The 24,325-nt window shown below is 45.9% G+C and overlaps 2 protein-coding genes across 4 annotated transcripts in view; one reads left to right on the top strand and one right to left on the bottom strand.

The window, feature by feature from the left end:
* LOC143986635 (uncharacterized) overlaps nt 1-20,510 on the bottom strand; it is a 51,863-nt gene extending 31,353 nt beyond the window's left edge. For 2 of the 3 annotated variants that reach the window (XM_077485044.1, XM_077485046.1), the window contains exons 1-4: nt 20,381-20,510; nt 792-876; nt 578-669; nt 405-486 (exon numbers count right to left, since the gene is read on the bottom strand). In XM_077485044.1, coding sequence (XP_077341170.1) covers nt 405-486; nt 578-669; nt 792-825 — 208 coding nt within the window. In that variant the 5' untranslated portion in view covers nt 826-876; nt 20,381-20,510. Of the gene's footprint in view, nt 1-404; nt 487-577; nt 670-791; nt 882-20,380 lie in introns of all 3 variants that reach the window. The other variant, XM_077485045.1, reaches the window with a different exon arrangement.
* A 364-nt stretch (nt 20,511-20,874) lies between these two features.
* LOC143986639 (uncharacterized) overlaps nt 20,875-24,325 on the top strand; it is a 166,591-nt gene continuing 163,140 nt past the window's right edge. The window contains exon 1 of the mRNA XM_077485049.1: nt 20,875-20,951. The gene's annotated coding sequence lies outside the window, so the exon portion shown is untranslated. The remainder of the gene's footprint in view (nt 20,952-24,325) is intronic.

Raw genomic sequence — 24,325 nt, 5'->3', positions numbered from 1 at the left:
CCAGCGCCGTATTGTCATCGCTGAGAGGGCTTCCATCTTCCTCCGGTCTTCCTTCCGGGTTTGCGTCCTCCAGCTACATGAGTGGCCGGAGGCACAGAAATGTCACTCCAGCGAATGCTTGCGCGAGCCACCGTTTACGGCACGGTCTCTGAAGCTCCGGCACAGTAAGCAGGACCTTCAGAGTACATCCGCCGGTGACATCGGCTGCATGTACTCTGAATATCTCCTAAACTGTGCAAGTTTAGGAGATATTCACAGAGATATGCCCAGTACCTACCTACAGGGCACATACTCTCTCCCCATTACTGTCTACTGACAGAGGAGGGGGGAGAAGAAGAGATTGTTGTAGTGATTGAACAAGGAGAATCTGGGACTCTTCTCTAGGTTTAGTGTTGATTCCTCACCTGTGCTGATCTCTGGAGGGGGTTCCCATTCCTCTGGATCTTCTACTTCCTCTTTTATTTCTACTTTAATCATATTTGCACTCTATAATACAAACATACATTTACTGAGTGAGACTGCCTAAGGAAATATTTAATTGATATGAAATATTACCAAGATTCTCAGTGCTACTTACTGCTTGAGGGATCTCCTGATGTTCCTGTGTGGAGTCTCGGGCATACAGAGGACGAGGACATCTCTCTGGGGGATTTCTGTTACTGGATCCATCTGTAGGAAACACACACACTGACTGAATACATTGTTTCTTTGTCTTTATATCAGAGGATGTGTGTATCTAGGTGGATCCTCAATACTTCTCTCCTTTACAAAAAATGAAAGTCTCCTCTTACCCAGTGATGTGTGGGACGGTTGGCTCGCCATCATGACGTCCTTCTACAGATCCTTTTAAATACTCCCACGTCAATAGGTCTCGGGCTATACTTGGAACATAATACAGTTTAAAAGCATCACAATAAATTAACTTTAAAATAGATGTTAAACGTTTTTTAAAAAAAAAAAAGAAGAAGAAGAAGAGCGAGGGGGTGGGGGGTTCATTTGAGTTTATTGATTTTTTTTTAAAATTTACAGTACAAACAGCATATAAAAAGTATTGTACAACTGGCATTTCAGGGTTTTTTGCTTTGTCCAATTGGGGAAATTTACTTCACTTCCAATCCCAGAGGTACCACAGGAAGTTGAAGAAAATGACCACACAGTTAAGGAAATCCTCTCTTAGTTGTCACTGAAACACGCGTTTCCTCATTCTAGTTTCCCCTCGTATCTTGTTCTGGAGACAACTATAAATATTGGATGATCCCTTTCCTCATCCACCCAAAAGTTTTGGCTTTAGATCCACTTTGAGGCAGCCCTTGAGACATGGAGCCCTCCCGGTTTTAAAATACGGTTCCCAACTTCCAGTTCCTCGTGTTAGGAGCGAATCTCAGCGGCTCTGGAACATTCGGCATACAAAGAGTTCCCTGTAGCCTTCGGGGCGCTTGATCAACGCATCTCTCTCACTCTAACACCTCTGGGAACAAGCAGATGGACCGATATCTAGTCCACGACGGCTCCTTCTACCCTGCTGCCTCCCGCTTAGACCCCGCTCTCCCCACCATGCTCGCAACCAATACTGTATGGCGGGCTGCGACAGCATGGACTCAAGTGGTGCAGAGGTGAGACCCGCTCCACGGGCAGCCACAGGTCTCTCACTCCCCAAGGAACAATACAGTAGGATAGCTTAGGCTGTGGCTGCTCTGCTCTCCCCTACTATCACAGCTGCCGTGGATAGAGTAGTAGCAGCAGGCATTTTGTCAGTTGAGAATGGAATTTGGGGATCATGCCAAAAAGCTGTCAGAACTTGAACATCGATTATCTGACATTGAGGGTGAGGTACAGAGTTCCCAGGTGAGTGATCAGCAATATGCAAAAACTCAACAAATATATGCTTGAAAAATTAGATGATCTTGAAAATCGCTCCCGCCAAAATAATTTGGGGATAATAGGCCTTCCAGAGGCATTCTACACAAAGTTTGTTATAGTTGCCCTAGGGCTCACATCTCCATGCCTGGTAGAAAGGGCTCATTGTCTGGGATCATCCTCGAACGATAGAGGCTCCCCTTGGCCTGTTTTAGTCCAATGTCTCAACTACTCGGACAGTGTGGCCCTAATGCGGTCCTTTGGCAACTCCAAAGCTCTCCAAGTGGATGGGCATAAAGTCCTCATGTTCGCATAGTACTCACAAGAGGTGTCACGGTGAAGAAAAGCTTTTCAACCTATTTGTGTGGCTCTTTCAGAAGGGGTTAAAATTTACACTGGCCTATTCTGCAAAACTTCACTTCACAGATCCATCTGGTGAACCAAAATATTTATCACACCCGGATGAAGCCACCCACTACCTACAGACCTATCTACATCTGCCAGTAGAGCCACCTTCTCACGCAATCTCACCTCGCCCACTTGGCCTTAGAGATCAATACAGCCCGAGGAAGGACCTCTCGAAGAGACCACGCTTTGCAGATGACCCAAGTCAGAACATGCACTGCTAAGCTATAGATGGACTACCCATTACTAATGGATCGGTATCATTCACCTTGTGCTACAAGTTGTGCCCCCTCTTAGTGTTTGATTTAGTGATGCACCGAAATTTCGGCCGCCGAAACATATCGGCCCGAAAAATGCCCTTTTCGGCAAATTGCCGAAAGAGAAAAACGGCCAATAATGGAGCCGAATATGGGCCGTGGCCTGGGTGGGGGCGGGGCTCCGCCCCCGCCCCTGGTGACACCCATCATGGGGGGTGCATAGCGCAGGAGAGCCGCCTCTGCCGCCTGTTTGATCACAGCACCGGGAACATCACAGCCCCGGGAACATCACAGCTTTCATTTCAATAGCTGTGTGTTCCCGGCCACGCCGTCACACACAGCCCCTCCCCCACTTGTCCGGGCACTTTGATAGACAGATCACCCGCAGGATTGGACAGATGATCTGTCTATCAAAGTGCCCGGACAAGGGGGAGGGGCTGCGTGTGACGGCGCGCGGCCGGGAACACACAGCTATTGAAATGAAAGCTGTGATGTTCCCGACGCTGTGATCAAACAGGCGGCGGAGGCGGCTCTCTTCCCTGCACAGGCTGGCTGCAAAATGGGACACACTGGCTGCAAAATGGGGCACACTGGCTGCAAAATGGGGCACACTGGCTGCAAAATGGGGCACAGGCACACTGGCTGCAATGGGGGATGCCTCCTGTACCACGTCCTCTGTCTCTGACCATCTCCTGTACCATGTCCCCAGTCTGACCATCTTCTGTACCACGTCCCCAGTCTCTGAACATCTCCTGTACCACGTCCCCAGTCTCTGACCATCTCCTGTACCGTGTCCCCAGTCTGACCATCTCCTGTACCGTATCCCCTGTCTCTGACCATCTCCTGTACCATGTCCCCAGTCTCTGGCCACCTCCTGTACCATGCATGCAGTCTCTGACCACCTCCTGTACCATGTCGCCAGTCTCTGACCACCTCCTGTACCATGCATGCAGTCTCTGACCACCTCCTGTACCATGTCGTCAGTCTCTGACCACCTCCTGTACCATGTAGCTAGTCTCTGACCACCTCCTGTACCATGCATGCAGTCTCTGACCACCTCCTGTACCATGCATGCAGTCTCTGACCACCTCCTGAACCATGCATGCGGTCTCTAACCACCTCCTGAACCATGCATGCAGTCTCTGACCACCTCCTGAACCATGCATGCAGTCTCTGACCACCTCCTGAACCATGCATGCAGTCTCTGACCACCTCCTGTACCATGTCGCCAGTCTCTGACCACCTCCTGTACCATGTCGCCAGTCTCTGACCACCTCCTGTACCATGTCGCCAGTCTCTGACCACCTCCTGTACCATGTCGCCAGTCTCTGACCACCTCCTGTACCATGTCGCCAGTCTCTGACCACCTCCTGTACCATGCATGCAGTCTCTGACCACCTCCTGTACCATGTCGCCAGTCTCTGACCACTTCCTGTACCATGTCGCCAGTCTCTGACCACCTCCTGTACCATGTCGCCAGTCTCTGACCACCTCCTGTACCATGTCGCCAGTCTCTGACCACCTCCTGTACCATGCATGAAGGCGCTAAACCACCAGCTGAACCATGCATGCAGTCTTTGACCACCTCCTGAACCATGCGTGCAGTCTCTGACCACCTCCTGAACCATGCATGCAGTCTCTGACCACCTCCTGAACCATGCATGCAGTCTCTGACCACCTCCTGAACCATGCATGCAGTCTCTGCCCACCTCCTGTACTATGTCGCCAGTCTCTGACCACCTCCTGTACCATGTCGCCAGTCTCTGACCACCTCCTGTACCATGTCGCCAGTCTCTGACCACCTCCTGTACCATGTCGCCAGTCTCTGACCACCTCCTGTACCATGTCCCCAGTCTCTGACCACTTCCTGTACCATGTCCCCAGTCTCTGACCACCTCCTGTATAAAAATATTTTTTAAAAAACAGTCATTTTCGGTATCGGTGCCGTTTCGGCATCGGTTTCGGTTTTCGGCCTAGTGTATTTTTCATTTTCGTTATTGGTTTCGGCACCAAAAAACCCATTCGGTGCATCCCTAGTTTGATTATATAATATTTTGGGGGATCCTCCACTTGCCTAGCCTGCTCCGAACTGTCTGGTCACAATAATTTGCTAATTATTATTGTCTTTCTAATTTGTCGCTTACAGTCTTATCGGGGGAAAATCATACACCCTAGGATAGCGTTACGGTGGGGACACATACTTTGTCCTTTGCATCCCACATACCCGAATCGGGTTTACATCATCTGCAGCCCATAGGCAAACACTGCGCTCTGCTCTGGTAAAGCTGTACCCTCATTGGTGATACACATGTGGAAGAAAGAGAAGTCAACACTCTTTGTGTTACACTCCCTTTACCCCTGTTAGGTCAGTTGTTTTGCCAAACTCTATCCCTTAAGAGGCAAACACCACTTACTATACGCTAGAACACTAGGTGGCAGCTCGGCAACACCGTCCTTTTCAATATTTAAACCACATTGTACCCTTCCCACTCTGCATCCAACATCCCCCTACAAAGTTGAACTAATATGAGAATTATTTCTTGGAATGTTAAGGGGCTTCGTTCCTCCCACAAATGCATAGCAATGCTGCAAAACCTAAAACGCCTTAAAACGGACATAGCACTATGGCAGGAAACCCACTTAGCCGAGGCAGACTTCACCCGTATGCGTAAACTGTGGGTAGGGCAAGTTCACGGCTCGGCAGCTATCAAGGGGAAGGCAGGAGTACTATTACTCATTCACAAGAACCTGCCCTATGATGTTACGTCACTAGATCAGGATAGCGACGGTCGTATAGTGACAGGTAGGCTGAAGCTTTCATCATGGGAATTGACCCTCACTAATATTTATGCTCCAAACTCCCCCTCTAAACCGTTTTTTTTCAGCAGCTAACCTCCCATTTAGCCCCCTTCCTTCATCAGCCCCTCCTAATCAGTAATGCATCCCTTGAAGGATAAGTCCCGAGGCGGAAGCCCTCAGGATGCTCTTCCCTCCACAGTAGAAACCCTGCTGTCATACTTTGTGGATGGCCTGCAACTGGTTGATATTTGGAGGTTTGCCCACCCTGATGGTAAAGCATATCCCCCCCTCCCCCCCCCCCCCCCGTACGCATCACATTCTGTCTACAATTGATGATTTACTCTAACTTCATACTTCTACAACACACCACTGATCCCCGCATCCACGACATAGTAATATCTGACCATGCCCCGGTCTCGGTTGATCGAACAGACTTCATCCTGCAGAACTTTGTTTCCAATCGTACTTAGCCAACAATCAAGATCTTCTCGAAATTGTTAAAAACACTTGGTCGGACTACATAGCCCCCAATTCTGGCCACAGAGATAATCCTAATGTCTTCTGGGAGGCAAAAGTAGTCATAAAGCAGTGTTACGTGGTAGGAGCCTTGCGTTCTCCATAGGCTACAAAAAGAACATAATCAAACAATACAGTGAAGCGAGTGTAGCTCTTTGTTCGGTGCAAATACAGCTAGCCCAACAGAACTCCCCGACCACAGAAAGGTTTGGAGGGAGGCTGAAGCCCGCTTCGGCCCATGGGCTGATGCTCGGGAAAGAATCCATAAATCTTTGCAGATCTCCAATATCACAAATTTGGCAATAAGGCAGGAAAATTGTTGGCACGTCTATGCAAGGGACTCCATACCCCTACCCACATTCAAGCTCTGAAAAGCATCCAAGGAAACTTACTTCAGTCCCCAAGGACATTAATGTCATCCTTGATTGCTTCTACGCTAATCTATATGGCCATGACCTCATAGATGGCACCGTTGCAAAATACTTTTTGGCTCAATCACTCTCCCAAAGGTAGATCCGGCACTGCTAAACCAACTGAATGCCCCAGTCACCCTCATTGAGGTTTCTTCAGCTATTGCGAGGTTGGCCAATGGCAAGACTCTGATCCCTGATGAGTATACGTTGGAATCCTTCAAATTGGCCTCTGGCGCTAGTCTCTGTGTATCAATCAATCCTAGATGGAAGACAATACCTCCCCTCGGGCTATCAGGCTCACATCAAATTAATCCAGAAAAAAAGCAAGACTCCACAGAACCGGGATCATATCGCCCAAAATTCTCACCAATACCCTAGCCTTAATATTGCCCAACCTGATTCACCCAGTATAGGCGGGCTTCATAAAAGGGTACTCAGCCACAGCTAATATTTGCAAAGCCCTTGCAGTTTTGTAAGAAGCAAGAGCCAACACCTCCAGCGATGTAGTTATTACCACGCTTGCTGTTGAGAAAGCGTTTGACAATGTTAGCTTTCAATGGTTGCAGTTGGTCCTTCGAAGTTTCGGATTCTCTGGCCCCTTCCTTCATCTAATTTCTACTATGTATTTGGCCTCATCTGCGTTTGTGATTACTGCAGGTCACATTCATAACAAGATCCAGTTACACAAAGGCAATAGGCAAGGGTCCCTGTCCCCCCACTCTTTTACCTAGCCTAACAAACTTACCCGCCCAGACGTACCTTGTGGCTCAGTCTAGATTTGTCTCAAAAATGGAAAGGCAGATCCAGGACTGAACGTACATGTAAAAAGGCCCCTTCACATGGCGCCACTCCACTCCATTCAGCAGAGGATCCGTGAGCAGATCCCCTACTGAATCGGAGCCAAATGTGATGGACGTTTTTTTCATCTCCGCCCGTTCATTTTGTGTCCACATTTAGGTCTCATTCACACGGGGCAATTACATCAGTGCCCAGTGCAGGCGTGTTTTACCAGCTGGCAGTCCTATTCATGTGTAATGGGACACAGCCATTGTGTCCCATTATGACATCCATGCAGGTGCAAGGCCCCAACCGCACCGACTCAGCCGGTGTGCCCGAATATTCCAGTGCGTGGCCCCAAACACATTGATACAGCTGCTGTGTCCCAATACACTCTCCATGTGGGTGCACAGCCCTGAAGGTACCAGCACCCACATGGATCTCATATTGGGACGCAGCGGCTGTGTCTGTGTGTTTGGAGTCATGCACCTGCACAGATGTTGTATTGGAACACAGCATTGAGGGCCATGCACCCACATGGATGTCATAGTGGGACACAGCAGCTTTGTCCCTGCATTCGCACCCACAAGAATGTCATATTGGGACAGAGGGGCTGTGTCCTTGTGTTCGGGGCCATGCACCCATATGGATGTAATTTTTGGACAGAGGAATTATGTCCTTGTGTTCGGGGCATTACACCCACATGGAGATCATATTGGGACAGAGGGGCTATGTTCTTGTGTTCAGGACCATGCACCCACATGGATGTCATATTGGAGAAAGGAGGTGGCTCCTTGTGTTTGGAAATCGCACCCACATAGATATCATATTGGGACAGAGTGGCTGTGTCCTTGTGTTCGGAGCCATGCACCCACAAGGATGTCATATAGAGACAGAGGATTTGTGTCTTTGTGTTCGGGACCCTGCACCCACAAGGATGTCATATTGGGACGGGGGGGGGGGGTGTGTCCTTGTGTTCGGGACCATGCACCTACATGGATGTCATATTGGGACAGAGAGGCTGTGTTCTTGTGTTGGGGACCAGGCACCCATATGGATATCATATTGGGACAGGGGAGCTGTGTCCTTGTGTTCAGGACCATGCAGTTATATGGATGTCATATTGGGACAGAGAGGCTGTGTTCTTGTGTTGGGGCCCATGCACTCACATGGATGTCATATTGGGACAGAGGGGATGTGTTCTTGTGATGGGGACTATGAACCCACATGTATGTCATATTGGGACAGGGGGGTTGTGTCCTTGTGTTCAGGGCATTACACCCACATGGATGTAATATTGGGACAGAGAGGTTGTGTCCTTGTGTTGGGGACCATGCACCCATATGGATGTCATATTGGAACAGGGGGGTTGTGTCCCTGTATTCGGGGCATTACACCCACATGGATGTCATAATGAGACAGAGGGGCTGTGTTTTTGTGTTTGGGGCCATGCACCCACATGGATGTCATATTGAGACAGAGGGACTGTGTCCCTGTGTTGATGGTGCTGCCCCCACTCAGTGTTCACTTTGACAACAAATTCTGATTTGGTTTCTGATGCAATTTTCTTGTGTTCTTCTATGTTCTTGTGTTCAGGACCATGTACCCCCATGGACGTCATATTGGGACACAGGAGTTGTGTCTTTGTGTTCGGGACCCTGCACCCACAAGGATGTCATATTGGAACGGAGGGGGGGGGGATTGTGTTCTTGTGTTGGGGACCATGCACCCACATGGATGTCATATTGGGACAGGGGAGCTGTGTCCTCGTGTTCGGGCACTGCACCCACATGGATGTCATACTGGGACAGGGGGGTTGTGTCCTTTTGTTTGGGACCATGCACCTACATGGATGTCATATTGGGACAGAGAGGCTGTGTTCTTGTGTTGGGGACTAGGCACTCACATGGATGTCATATTTGGACAGGGGAGCTGTGTCCTTGTGTTCGGGACCATGCACTTATATGGATGTCATATTGGGATAGAGAGGCTGTGTTTTTGTGTTGGGGCCCATGCACTCACATGGATGTCATATTGGGACAGAGGGGCTGTGTTCTTGTGATGGGGACTATGCACCCACATGGATGTCATATTGGGACAGGGGGGTTGTGTCCTTGTGCTCAGGGCATTACACCCACATGGATGTCATATTGGGACAGAGGGGCTGTGTTCTTGTGTTGGGGACCACGCACCTACATGGATGTAAAATTGGGACAGAGAGGTTGTGTCCTTGTGTTGGGGACCATGCACCCATATGGCTGTCATATTGGGACAGAGGGGCTGTGTCCTTGTGTTTGGGACCATGCACCCATATGAATGTCATATTGGGACAGGGGGGTTGTGTCCCTGTATTCGGGGCATTGCACCCACATGGATGTCATAATGGGACAGAGGGGCTGTGTTCTTGTGTTTGGGGCCATGCACCTACATAGATGTCATATTGGGACAGAGAGGCTATGTCCTTGTGATGGGGACTATGTACCCACATTGATGTCATATTGGGATAGAGGGGCTGTGTTCTTGTGTTGGGTACCACGCACCCACATGGATGTCATATTGGGACAGAGGGATTGTGTCCTTCTGTTGGGGCATTGCACCCACATGGTCTTTTGGCAAAAATGCAATTTTGTTGTATTCTTCTATGTTCTTGTGTTCAGGACCATGTACCCACATGAATTTCATATTGGGACACAGGAGTTGTGTCTTTGTGTTCGGGACCCTGCACCCACAAGGATATCATATTGGGACGGGGGGGGGGGTTGTGTTCTTGTGTTGGGGACCATGCACCCACATGGATGTCATATTGGGACAGAGAGGCTGTGTCCTTGTGATGGGGACTATGTACCCATATGAATGTCATATTGGGATAGAGGGGCTGTGTTCTTGTGTTGGGGACCACACACCCACATGGATGTCATATTGGGACAGAGGGATTGTGTCCTTCTGTTGGGACATTGCACCCACATGGATATCATATTGGGACAGAGGGGCTGTGTTCTTGTGTTGGGGACCATGCATCCACATGGACGTCATTTTGAGACAGAGGGGCTGTGTTCTTGTGTTGGGGACCATGTATCCACATGGACGTCATATTGAGACAGAGGGGCTGTGTTCTTGTGTTGGGGACTATGCACCCACATGGATGTCATATTGGGACAGGGGGGTTGTGTCCTTGTGTTCAGGGCATTACACCCAAATGCATATCATATTGGGACAAAGAGTCTGTGTTCTTGTGTTGGGGGGCATTGCACCCATATGGATGTCATATTGGGACAAGGAGGTTGTGTCCCTGTATTCGGGACCATGCACCCACATGGATGTCATATTGGGACAGAGGGGCTGTGTCCCTGTGTTGGGGGCATTGCCCCCACACAGTGTTTCTTTTGACAACAAATTATAATTTAGTAGTCTTTTGACAAAAAATGTATTTTAGTTAGTTTCGGTCGTATTTTAGTCATCTGAATTGTTTTAGTCATATTTTAGTCGGCTAAAATGTCCAGTATCATAAACAAACAATAATATTGCTTTTTGACAAACAGAATTTCAACTATAATTTATAAAAAATAAAAAAATAAAACACACTGTAAACTCTATTGGCTGTAATGCTATTGCACATATTACCAGACAATACAGTGCATTCGCAAAGTATTCATTTTGGTATGTTACAGCCATATTCTAAAATGGATTAAATTCATTATTTTCCTCAAAATTCTACAAACAATACCCCATAATGACAATGCGAAAGAAGTTTGTTTGAAATTTTTGCAAATTTATTTAACCACTACAATACAGGGCACTTTCGCCCCCTTCCTTCCCAGCCCAATTTTCAGCTTTCATCGCTCTAGCGCTTTCAATGACAATTGTGCGGTCATGCTACACTGTACCCAAATGAAATTGTTATCATTTTGTTCGCACAAATAGAGCTTTATTTTGGTGTTATTTATTCACGACTCCGTTTTTTATTTTTTGCGATATAAGAGCAAAAAAAGCGGAAATTTTGAAAAAAAAACAATATTTTCTTTTTTCTATTTGAAAAGAAATCCAATAAAATCTAATTTTGTCATAAATTTAAGCCAAAATGTATTCTGCTACATGTTTTTGGTAAAAAAAATTCCGTTAAGTGTATAATAATTGGTTTGTGTGATCAGGGACATATGTAGGCAAATGATCATGTACATATGTGTGCAGGTGATCACGTACATATGTGTGCAGATAATCATTGGGACATGTGATTTTAGTGGGACATATGTGGGGGACATGTTTTTATTATTAGGGACATGTGTTTTTATTATTTGGGGACATGTATGTTTTGGGGACATGTGTGTTTTGGGGACATATGTGGGGACTGTGTTTGTACTGTGTGGTGTGTTGTGTGTTGACACTAGACTGGTGATCAGTGAGTAAAAAGCTGTAAAAAACAGCTCATACTCACTGATCATCAGCCGGCTGCAGCGATCTGCTCTCCTCTCCTCAGCGATGACTTCCGTGTGAGGAGAGGAGAGCCGATTGCCTAGCAACCGGCTGTTTGTTTACATCACATGATGGCCGTGATTGGACACGGCCGTCATGTGATCAGGAGGGCCAATCACAGAGCCCTCCTGCCGATCTGAGATGTGCCGTGTCCGGGTGACACAAGCACATCGGGCACGCGCGCGCGCGATCCCGCTACTTCTGAAGGACGTTCCTGAACGTCCTATCAGGAGTAGACGGCTCCCACCCGGCCGTATATATGCATTGGCCGGGTGGGAAGTGGTTAACCACTTAATCACATCAGCCCTGGAGGATTTTACCCCCTTCCTTACCAGAGCACTTTTTGCTATTTGGCACTGCGTCGCTTTAACTGCCAATTGCGCAGTCATGCGACGTTGCACCCAAACAAAATTGATGTCCTTTTTTCCCCACAAATAGAGCTTTATTTTGGTGGTATTTGATCACCTCTGCGTTTTTTATTTTTTGCGCTATAAACAAAAAAAGAGCGACAATTTAAAAAAAAAAAAAAAAACACAATATTTTTTACTTTTTGCTATAATAAATATCCCAGTTAAAAAAAAAAAATTCCTCAGTTTAGGCTGATGCGTATTCTTCTACATATTTTTAGTAAAAAAAAAAAATCGCAATAAGCATATATCGATTGGTTTGTGCAAAAGTTATAGCATCTACAAAATAGGGGATAGATTTATGGCAATTTTTTTTTTTTTTTACTAGTAATGGCGGCGACTTGCGATTTTTTTTGTGACTGCGACATTATGGCGGACACATCAGACACTTTGACACATTTTTGGGACCATTCACATTTACACAGCGATCGGTTCTATAAAATTGCACTGATTACTGTGTAAATGTGACTGGCAGGGAAGGGGTTAACACCAGGGGGCACTGCAGGGGTTAATATGTTACCTATGGGAGTGATTCTAACTGTGGGGGGAGGGGACTCACAAGGGGAGGAGACTTATCGGTGTTCCTCTGTACTGGGAACACACCATCGGTCTCCTCTGACAGGACGTGGATCTGTGTGTTTACATACACAGATCCACGGTCCTGCTGTGTTCCCGGGCAATCGCGGGTGCCCAGTGGACATCACGTCCGCTGGAAACATGCATCGGGTCCCCGATTGATGTCGCGGGTGCGCAGCGCCGGCGGCGCGCGTGCCCCCTAGATGGCCAGGAATGAGAGGACGTCATATGACGCCCACCCAGGATTAGAGATCCCATCTGTGGGCGTCATATGACTATCCGCCGGGGCTGAAGTGGTTAAAGTGGTTGTAAACCCTTACAACACACTTTGACCTACAGGTAAGCCTAGATTAAGGCTTACCTGTAGGTCCAAGAAATATCTCCTAAACCTACACGGTTTAGGAGATATTTGCCGAAAGACAGGCACCGCTGTCTATGGCGCATGCTCCATAGACAGCGGCGCGCAGGCGCACTGAGCGCGCCGCCGTCAACGGCAATATGCCGCGCGTGGCGGCTCCCGTGCGCATGCGCGGGAGTGACGTCATCGTGGCTTCACCGAATGACAGCGACGGAGCAGCGAGACCCACCGAGAAGATGGATGCGCCGGACTACAGGGGACAGCGGTGACATCACTGGCTCCTGTGTCAGGTAAGTGACACATAATGGACTACTATGCAATGCATAGTAGTCCATTATGCTTTACCTTTGCGGGGAATGAAAGAGGAAGTAAACTCATCAGGGTTTACTTCCTCTTTAAGGGTCTGGCCTATTTTTCAAACTTGTTGTTTACAAGTTAAAATCAGTTTGTTTTTTTTGCTATAAAATTTACCTCTAAAAAAAATATATGTAATGTTCGGGGGTTCTAACACCCTACAGAACAAAATGGCGGTCATTGCAATACTTTCTGTCACACCGTATTTGCGCAGCGGTCTCTCTTTTTTTTTTGTTAAAGCGGACCACCTACTGAAGAAGTGGATGTAACGATATCACATACTGGACATGAGAAGCTGTAGCTAGTCACCATGTTTGGAACCTTGGGGCAGCCATGACAGCTTGGCTAACCATGTAATCTTACAGAAAAACCTGAACTCCCTCCTTTCTCCCTTGTATCAGGAATTCATCGTTTTTAAACTTCAAAGGAACGGTTATCTCAACAGAGAAAGCAGGACCAGGCTAGGTCTGTAAAAACAGCTCATGTTGGCCTGGTAGGATGTTCAGGCCTGTCATAAAACGGTCACCTTCTCAATTCAGAGAACCAGCAGATACCGGTGGTAAATACCCGAATGTGGATAAACCTTAAAGCGGGACTGTACTGGGGAAAAAAATATTAAAAGCCAGCAGCTATAAATACTACAGCTGCTGACTTTTAATAAATGGACACTCACCTGTCCCGGGGTCCAGCGATGCCAGGGCCGATCGATTGCTCGGCTCTCGGCTGCTGCCGCCACCATTCTAGGTGAGGGAATCAGGAAGTGAAGCGAATCGGCTTCACTTCCCGGTTCCCTACTGCGCACGCGCGAGTCGCGCAGCACAATAGGAATTGTCCGCGCTGTCTCTGGGACCCGTGTGTGTCCCAGCAGACAGCGCGGCAGGACAGGAAGAGGCATAGACTCCCACGGGAGTCTATGCCCGGAAGTGGGTGTAAATACCTGTCTTTGACAGGTATCTCCACCCCCCTCCCCCCTGAAAGGTGCCAATTGTGACACCGGAGGGGGGAGGGTTCCGATCAGCGGAAGTTCCACTTTAGGGTGGAACTCCGCTTTAAACAGTGGAATAAGTATGAAATTTCAGCATGTTTCATAACTTCCAAAGTAATAAAAGCACAGACATAATATGGGCATATTTAGTTTCCTCGGATAATTTGTAACATTTGAAGTCCAGAAACTCCCATGTCAGGTCATATGGGAAATGATTGGTACCCCTTACTCCTCCTAAGTAGACTAGACATTAGAGACATGGCATGTTTATATTTGTTTTGAAGCAAAGCTCACACTGAACAATAATATGGATATTTGCAATCTATAAACAGTAGAGATCCAGAGATATGAATATGTATGACAAAGTGTACCTGGAACAGGGTCATGCAACCAACCCCTAAAAAAGATGACCAGACGATTAACGAAGTGATATGCGAAATCACTTTCGCATATCCTATGAGCAGAGGTCTGCTCATAGAATGCATTAAGGTGAAAAAACATTTATCTTTACAACCCCTTTAACTCGTAGTCACTCCTTTGCCATGTTGGCTGTGTGCTTAGGGTTGTTGTTCTGTTGAAAGAAACCTTCACCCCAGTCTGAGCTCCAGAGCACTCTGGAATAGGTTTTCATCAAGGATGTCTCTGTACATTGCTGTGTTCATCTTTCCCTTGATCCTGACTAGTCTTCGAGTTCCTGACGCTGAAAAACATCCCTAAAGCATGATGCTGCCACCACCATGCTTCACTGTAGGGATGACATTGGCCAGGTGATGCCTGGTTTCCTTCAGACATGACACTTGCCATTCAGGCCAAAGAGTTCAATCTTTGTTTCATCAGACCAGAGAATGTTTGGTTTCTCATGGTCGGAGAATCCTCCCGTCTGTCAGGTGGGCTGTCATGTGCCTTTTACTGAGGAGTGGCTTCCATCTGGCCACTCAATATACAGGCCTGATTGGTGGAGTGCTGCAGAGATGATTGGTCTTCTGGAAGGTTCTCCTCTCTTCACAGAGAAATGCTGGAGCTCTGACTAAGGCCCTTCTCCCCTGATCATTCAGTTTGGCTGAGCGGCCTGCTCTAGGAAGTCTTGGTGGTTCCAAAAATAGGGCCTGAAAACTGCCCCACCTACAGCCCCAGTGTGAAAGCCCTAGTGCTTTCACACTGGAGCGGTGCACTCGCAGGACAGGAAAAAAGTCCTGCAAGCAGCATCTTTGGGCGGTGTAGACACCACTCCTAAACCGCCCCTGCCCATTGAAATCAATGGGCATCGCTGCCGAAGCGCCTGCAAATCGCTTTGGCAGCGGCACTTTTAACCCCTTTTGGGAGGGGTTAAAAGTGCACCGCTAAATCTAGCAGCACTTTACCGCTACTTCCCCCACCACCTCAGTGTGAAAGTTCCTTAACTGTGGGACCTTATATAGACATGTGTGTGCCTTTCCAAATCATGTCCAATCAACTGAATATACCACAGGTGGACTCCAATCAAGTTGTAGAAACATCTCAAAAATGATCAGTGGAAACAGAATGCACTCGGATTCAATTGTGAGCATCATGGCAAAGGCTGTGAATACTTATATACATGGGATTTTTTTCATTTTATTTTTTATTTTTAACCACTTGCCTACTGGGCACTTAAACACCCCTCCTGCCCAGACCAATTTTCAGCTTTCGGTGCTCTCACACTTTGAATGACAAATACTCAGTCATGCAACACTGTACCCAAATGATTTTTTTGTCTTTTTTTTTCCCACAAATAGAGCTTTCTTTTGGTGGTATTTGACCACCTCTGGATTTTTTATTTTTTGTGCTATAAAATGAAAAAAGACCAAAAATTTTGAAAAAAAAACAAATTTTTCTTTGTTTCTGTGATAAAATTATGCAAATTATTAATTTTTCTTCATAAGTTTTGGCCACAATTTATACTGCTACATATCTTTGGTAAAAATAACCCAAATTAGTGGATATTATTTGGTCTTTGTGAAAGTTATAGAGTCTACAAGCTGTGGTGTGAATCATAAAAAATTGATCACATCTGATGTACTGGTGGCCTATCTCATTTCTTGAGACCCGAACAAGCCAGGAAAGTACAAATACCCCCCAAATGACCCCTTTTTGGAAAGCAGACATTCCAAAGTATTTAGTAAGAGGCATAGTGAGGTTTTTGGTGTTGTCATTTTTTCCCACAATTCTTTGCAAAATGAAGATTGTTTTGTTTTTTATTTGTTTTTCCCACAAAATTGTCATTGTAATAGGTTATTTCTCTCACATGGCATGTGTATGCCACAAATAATTCCCCAAAATACATTCTGCTACTCCTCCTGAGTATTACAATACCACATGTGTGGGACTTTTTCACAGCCTGGCCACTTAGAGAGGCCCAACATGCAGGGAGCATCTAACTTGTTGACTACCTATTACACTTTTGAAGGCCCTGGAGCACCAGGACAATGACACGTGACACTGACGTGGCACTGATGGCAGATGGCACTGATATGTGGCATGTCACACTGATGTGACACTGACGACAGATGGCACTAATACGTGGCACTGACGACACTTGACACCGATGACAGATGGAATTAATATGTGGCACTGATGACAGATGGAACCAATATGTGGCACTGATGACACGTGAAACTGATGTGGCACTGATGACACGTGACACTGACACGTGGCACTAGGGACAGATGGCACTGGGGACAGGTCGCACTGACAGGTGGCACAGGGGACAGATGGCATAGGGGACAGGTGTGTGTGTGTGTGCGTTCTCACTGACGCTGCAGCTGCAGCACGGAAGCTCTCCCTCACACGCTGTCTGTGTGAGGAGGGGAGCCGGCGATGACAGATGATCTCATATGTTTACATATGAGATCACCTCCCATTGGACAGGCCGATCGAGTGCTAAATGGCCACTGTGATTGGCTATTTAGCACGATCTGTGATTGGCTGTGTCTGAGGGACACGGCAAACACAGAACTTCCCCAATGTGCGCCCGCAGCGGTGCGCAGAGGGGAAGCAAATAGGAGGACGTCCAGGGACGCCCTCCTGGAAAATAGCGTCCGCTCTGTAGCTGTCTTTTGGCTATAGAGTGGGCGCGAAGTGGTTAATAAATCTGCAAAGATTTTGAACAAACTTCTTTCACATTTTCAATATGGGGTATTGTTTGTAGAATTTTGAGGAAAATAATGAATTTAATCCATTTTGGAATAAGGCTGTAACATAAGATGAGGGAAAAAGGGAAGCGCTGTGAATACTTTCCAGATGCACTGTAAAAACTTTAACAGCTCTCTGTTAGGCCCCTTTCACACTTGTATGACCTGAAAGTCATTGGACTTTGAGATGAAGTGACTTGAAGCAAAGCCTGTGTAATCTTGAGGTCTATGGATCTCAAACCGCATCAAAGTCGGACTAAAGTAGTGTAGGGACTAGGGATGAGCTCAGGCGTGTTCATATGGTCCACGTGCAGAGCCCGCCAGGAAGTGGGCGCAGCTCTGCGCTAATCACAGCCAGTGAGACATTGCCCGATCTCTGCAGCCGCACATCGGGGCAATGCCTCACTGCCTGTGATTAGTGCAGAGCTGCGCCGACTTCCTGGCGGGCTCAGCACTTTGACCATTCAAACCCGTCTGAGCTCATCCTTAGTAGGTACTACTTTGAAGTTTCTGCGACGTTGCACAGATATGAACGGTACTCATTGAAAATTGTGTGGTACAACTTGTCATGTGACTTTGCAGTTCAAAGCTGCAAGACAAGTCGCACAAGTGTGAAAGAGGCCTTAACCACTTCAATACCGGGCACCCCCCCCCCCCCCCCCCCTTCTTGTCCAGGACAATTTTCAGCTTTCAGCATTCTAACAATTTGATTGACAATTGCGCGGTCATGCAACACTGTACTCAAACTAAATTTTTTGCATTTTCTTCCCACAAATAGAGCTTTCTTTTGGTGGTATTTGATCACCTCTGCTGTTACTTTTTGCTAAACAAACTAAAAAAGACCAGAATTTTTGGTAAAAAAATTAGATTATAAAATTTTGTTTTCTCCTTCGCTGACGAGGAGGCACTGATATGTATAATACAATTTTGGGTATAGCCTCAGATAAACAATTTCAAAAATTAGAGTATAAAAAGTACCATCATCCAAATATTGTATAGCGATAAAGGGAGGAAAGAGGGTGCGGACGGTTGCTGAGGCTGTCCTCTCACACACGCCAACCAAGAGGAAAGGCTTGTGGACTATCCCGGTACCGATAGGCAAACAATCAACTTCGGTAAAAATTCTCATTTATTACATTAAACCAAACATACAAATGAACAAAATCAATACTACAATAAAAACGGGAAATTAAACCTTACAGTGTACAATTACTCGTAGGTTTTTCCCAAAAGGAGTATCTGGTAATGGAGGAGTTTTCCTCATAGATTAAGGATCCTCAATTCAACTGATATGTAGAATTGATGGGCACCGATAGGCTACACTGATGGGGGGCACTGGATAGGTAGCACTGATGAGGAGCTACCCACAGGCATTACTGATTGGAATCTGAAGGGCTATGACAGGGATTACTGATGGGTTTTTGATTAGCACATTTTTAGACACTGATTGGCACTTTGTGGGCACTGACAGGCATTACTGATGGGGCACTTTTCCAGGGGGCTGTGCCGATTATCAGCACAGACCCCCCCTCTGACAGAGGGAGCCACCAATCGGCTATCCCTGTCAGCGCGAACCAAGGAAAGCCGGTCACAGCTGATCACGTGGCACTCCCTGGCATGTTATCCTGAAAGGCGTAATATGACGTCCAGTTAGGACAGCAGAACCACCACCCGGCTGTCATTCTGCTGTAGGCCGGGCGGGAAGTGGTTAATAATGAAATCAAGTAACATCCTTAAATAAAAACAAGTTTTGCAAACAAACAATATTGCTTTTTGACCAGTGTTAGTTTTAAGTTAAATTGTGATTGTTTTAGACATAATCTTTTGACTAAAAATGCAGGTTTAATTTTAGTGATCTGAATTATTTTAGTTTAAGTTGTATTTTAGTCTTCTGATTTATTTTAGTTTTAGCTGTATTTTAGTCTTCTGATTTATTTTAGTTTTAGCTGTATTTTAGTCATTTGAATTGAAAACCGGAATTTGATTTTTGTTTCGTTTTTGGCACTGAAAATATGCATCTGGTGAAAACTATGACGAAAATATTTTTGCCAACTAAATGTACACTGCACCTGCATGGATGTCATATTGGGACACAGTGACTGTGTCCCAACAGACATGAATGGGACTGCTGGCACGGGGATGGACGCCACACCTGTGCACCTCCATGCCAGTAAAATATGGCCCAGCACAAGGCCCCGATGTAATCGCCCTGTGTGAATTAGTCCTTACACAGTGCCAGGGAAAGACCATGATGGCCCCATGGGTGGCTGGAGGTCCGTTTAGAATCAGGCTAACCTCGATCCTTTTGTTTTACATCTGAAAAAGGACGCACTTTATGTTCCCAAACCCGATAGGGTTGCCACCTCATCCCTTTAAACCAGAACACATCTTTATTACATGGGTTCTGTGGCTGATTAGGATGGTAATTAAACTCACTTGGTGCCTCATCTGCATTTAATTAGCCTCAGAACCCGCGCAATTCACATGTGTTCGGGTTTAAAGGGATGAGGTGGCAACTCTAAACCCCCGAATGGACTCGGCGGTAGGCAGGTGTACACCGGCACCAGCCCCTTTACATCAGCCGCCCCCATAGACCCACATAGCCCTGCCAATCAGGTCTGCCTGAAAACCAGATAGGCAAATCTACTTGAAAAGCCCTCGTAAAAGGGTCCTTAGAGGTCAGGAGACTCTGATTGGCTGCTATGGGCAGCAGATGCAGTTCTTCCTTCGGGTGCTTCAGTATATGAGGCTCATCGGGTTATATTGATTTGCCAAAACAACGACCCAAATTTCTGGGGCGGAATCACGGTCCAAAGGCGGCATTAACGTTCCCAATTCTATGGAAAACCTACCGCTTTGGCCTGCAGTGCAATAGATCAATACCAGAACAATAAACAAAACCACATCTGGAAAAAAAAAAAAAAAGGCAGACAAGTCTGTCATCAGGCTACACACCACCAAGCATATGAAGTAAACACTGCAACTGAAACTGCACATCTTACTGAACCAAAAATAGATAGAACATATAATAATGCCATAATAGGAAGACAATATTACCTCCTCCTGACCGGGCAAACACTCTCCAGCCTCACACCCCCCCCTCCCCACCAGCAGGAATCTGCAACTAAATCAATGCTGAGCTACAACAAAATGGCCGCCTGCCTCCCTGAGATCTCCTTTCTTCTGCGCTCGCGCGCGCGTCCCCATGACAACCAGGCACAGCTGGAAGTCCTGCGAATGCGCGCAGAGCGGAGAGCGAGCCTACACTGCCTTATAAGGGAAACCCCGCCCACTGGGCTGCTGCACTGAGTAACCGCTAGAGGGAGAAGTTAACCAACTTCCTCCCGTTAGACGATCTGCGGCCATTTTGTTGTAGTGCAGCTTGAACGTGATTAAAGCAGTTTTTTTCTTTTTTTTTTAATAAAAGCGTTTACACATGTTATTAGCATTAGTGATTTAAATACGGGTTGGCTGACTTGAGGCAATTTTTATTAAATTAAATAAAAAGAGTCAGCTGTACAGAAACAACGGCCATTTTTGTGTAGTTCAGAGGAAGGGGTTTTAATTTTACATGTCATTTAATTTCCTGATGGGATTGTGAGGCTGGAAATGTGTACCCAGTGAGGAGGTAATAATGTCTTCTTATTATTATTATTATTATTATTATTATTATTATGAGAGAAGGGGGTCCCAGCACTCTGTGTGGTCTGGATGGGGGAATCATGTCATCTCCACACATCATCATCTTCCTGCAATTCCTCTGATGTGGAGATCATTATATGGCATAGCTCCCAACTGTCCCTGATTTCGAGGGACTGTCCCTGATTTGGAGCAATGTCCATCTTCCCCCCTCATTTGTCCCTCATTTTGGGCTGATCCATATAGTTGTGTGTGTGTATATATAAAATGCACTTTTTATCTTTTCAAAAAGTGTTTCCCAGTACTAAACCTTTCATCTTATTTCTAAATTGCTGCATTTGTACATTTTAAAAGCCAATATTAAGGAATAGTAGTAGTAAAAAAAAGTTCTTGTGGATTTAATTAACCGTTTTTTTTAGGTATTTCTCCTTTTAAGGGGGTGTGGCAGGGGGCGTGTCCTATGCCTACATTTATTTGTTAGTAGGTGTCCCTCATTCCCATATCAAATTATTGGGAGGTATGAAGTCCTTTGATGTGGAGATCATTAGATGGGGACCTTTGCTGGGGCACAATTTGGAAATGTGGAGGTTTTAGGGGGTATATACCGATCGACCATAACATTATTTATGATCACCCACCATAACCGTTGAGACATTTACTCTACTACACCTCTGGAGGTATGCTGTGGTATCTGGCACCAAACCGCCACCAGTAGTAGATCCTTTAACCACTTAACAACCAGCCCATATCCAAATGACAGCTACAGGGCGGTTGTTTAACTCTGAGAGGCCGTCATATGACGTCCTCCCAGAATTCCGCCCCCTGGGGCGCGCACTCGAGAGCATCTGTGACCGGCGGGTCCACATCGCGGCCGTTTACCACGTGATCGCTCCGTCAAATGACGGAGTGATCACTTGTAAACAAACCGGCGTCATGTTATGACGCCGGTTCCTCCCTCCCCTCTCTGTACCAATCGATACAGCAGAGGGGGAAGAGATCGGTGTCAGCAGCGCTGTGGGCTGCATCTGCAGTGCCCACAGTGCTGCTCACCGAAAATTAACCCCTCAATTCCCTGCCAATACTCTGCAATACCCGCCAATACTCTGCCATACCCAATACCCTGCCAATACTCGGCAATACCCGCCAATACTCTGCAATACCCAATACCCTGCCAATACTCAGCAATACCCTGCCAATACTCTGCAATACCCAATACCCTGCCAATACTCTGCAATACCCTGCCAATACTCTGCAATACTCTGCAATACCTTGCCAATAACCTGCAATACTCTGCAATACCCTGCTGATACTCTGCAATACCCAATACCCTGCCAATACTCTGCAATACCCTGCCAATACCCAATACCCTGCCAATAACCTGCAATACTCTGCAATACCCTGCCAATACTTTGCAATACCCAATACTCTGCAATACCCTGCCAATACTCTGCAATACCCAATACCCTGCCAATACTCTGCAATACCCTGCCAATACCCAATACCCTGCCAATAACCTGCAATACTCTGCAATACCCTGCCAATACTCTGCAATACCCAATACTCTGCAATACCCTGCCAATACTCTGCAATACCCAATACCCTGCCAATACTCTGCAATACCCTGCAATACTCTGCCATTTTTTATTTAATTTTTTATTTCAGGCTTCCCAGCCTAGAGGTGAGATGCAGGGTCTTATTGACTCTATATCCCACTGTAAAGAGGACCTGTCATGCCATATTCCTATTACAAGGGATGTTTACATTGCTTGTAATAGGAATAAAAGTGATCAAAAAATGTATTTTTGGGGAAAAAAAATGTCAAACTAAAATAAATAAAGTAAAATGAACAATAAAAAAAAAAAATGTAAAGCGCCCCTGTCCCCATGTGCTCGCATGCAGATGTGAACACATACGTAAGTCCCGCCCACATATGAAAATGCTGTTCAAACCACACATGTGAGGTATCGCCGCGAATGTTAGAGCGAGAACAATCATTTTGGCCCTAGACCTCCTCTGTAACTCAAAACATGTAACCAGTAAAAAAATTTAAAGCGTCACCTATGGGGATTTTTAAGTAACAATGTTTGGCGCCATTCCATGAGCGTGTGCAATTTTGAAGAGTGACATGTTAGGTATCTATTTACTCGGCGTAACTCATCTTTCACATTATGCAAAAACATTGGGCTAACTTTACTGTTGTTTTTTTTTTTAAGCACAAAACAGTTTTTTTTTCCAAAAAAAAGTGTTAGAAAAATTGCTGCGCAAATACCGTGCGTGATAAAATGTTGCAATGGCCACCATTGTATTCTTTAGTCTTTGCTAAAAAAACATATATAATGTTTTGGGGTTCTATGTAATTTTTAGAAAATAAATGATGATTTTTACATGTAGGAGAGAAATGTCAGAATTGTCCTGGGTGCTCCAGAACGCCTGATGGCGCTCCCTGCATGTTGGGCCTCTGTATGTGGCCAGGCTGTGTAAAAGTCTCACACATGTGGTATCGCCGTACTCGGGAGTAATAACAGAATGTGTTTTGGGGTGTAATTTGTGGCATGCAATGCCTTGGAATGTCTTCTTTCCAAAAAGGGGTCATTTGGGGGGTATTTGTACTTTTATGGCATGTTAGGGTCTCAAGAAATGAGATAGGCCTTTGGGTGTAATCAATTTTCAAATATTGGCACCATAGCTTGTGGACTCTATAACTTTCACACAGAGCAAATAATATCCACCAATTTGTACTTATTTTTACCAAAGATATGTAGTAGTATAAATTTTGGCCAAAATTTATGAAGAAAAATTACTAATCTGCTAAATTTTATAACAGAAACAAAGAAAATTTCATTTTTTTACCGAATTTTCGGTCTTTTTTCTTTTATAGCACAAAAAATAAAAAACCCAGCCGTGATTAAATACCACCAAAATAAAGCTCTATTTGTGTGAAAAAAAGGACAAAAATTTCATATGGGTACAGTGTTGCAGGACTGAGCAATTGTCATTCAAAGTGTGAGAGCACCGAAAGCTGAAAATTGGTGTTTAAGTGGTCAAGTAGTTAAAAAATAACTCCAGGTTTTCACACAATTTACGATATAATGAATACAAAGTTTTGTCTGATTGGCTGAGTAAGAGGTGGGACATCATCAGTCTGGCTCTCTGAGCCAATCAGACAAAGCTTTGTATTCATTGATAGAATACATCGCTCCCTCTGAATGGCTGAGTGCTTTAGATTCCCCTGTGTCCGGTTATGAGACAGGAAGTCTCATCTCACACCTGGAACACAGTGCGGTATGCTGTACATAGCTTCAGCTACATACAGTTTTACAGCCAGCGGCCTCACAGGTTAGTGAGGGACATAGTTTGTTTGGG

Source organism: Lithobates pipiens, unplaced genomic scaffold, assembly GCF_037356315.1.
Source record: "Lithobates pipiens isolate NorthernLeopardFrog02 unplaced genomic scaffold, aLitPip1_a1.2 Scaffold_174, whole genome shotgun sequence".
In the NCBI taxonomy this organism is placed as follows: Eukaryota; Metazoa; Chordata; class Amphibia; order Anura; family Ranidae; genus Lithobates; species Lithobates pipiens.
The sequence above is the reverse complement of the archived record's forward strand: the minus strand, read 5'-3'. Positions and strand labels throughout refer to the sequence as shown.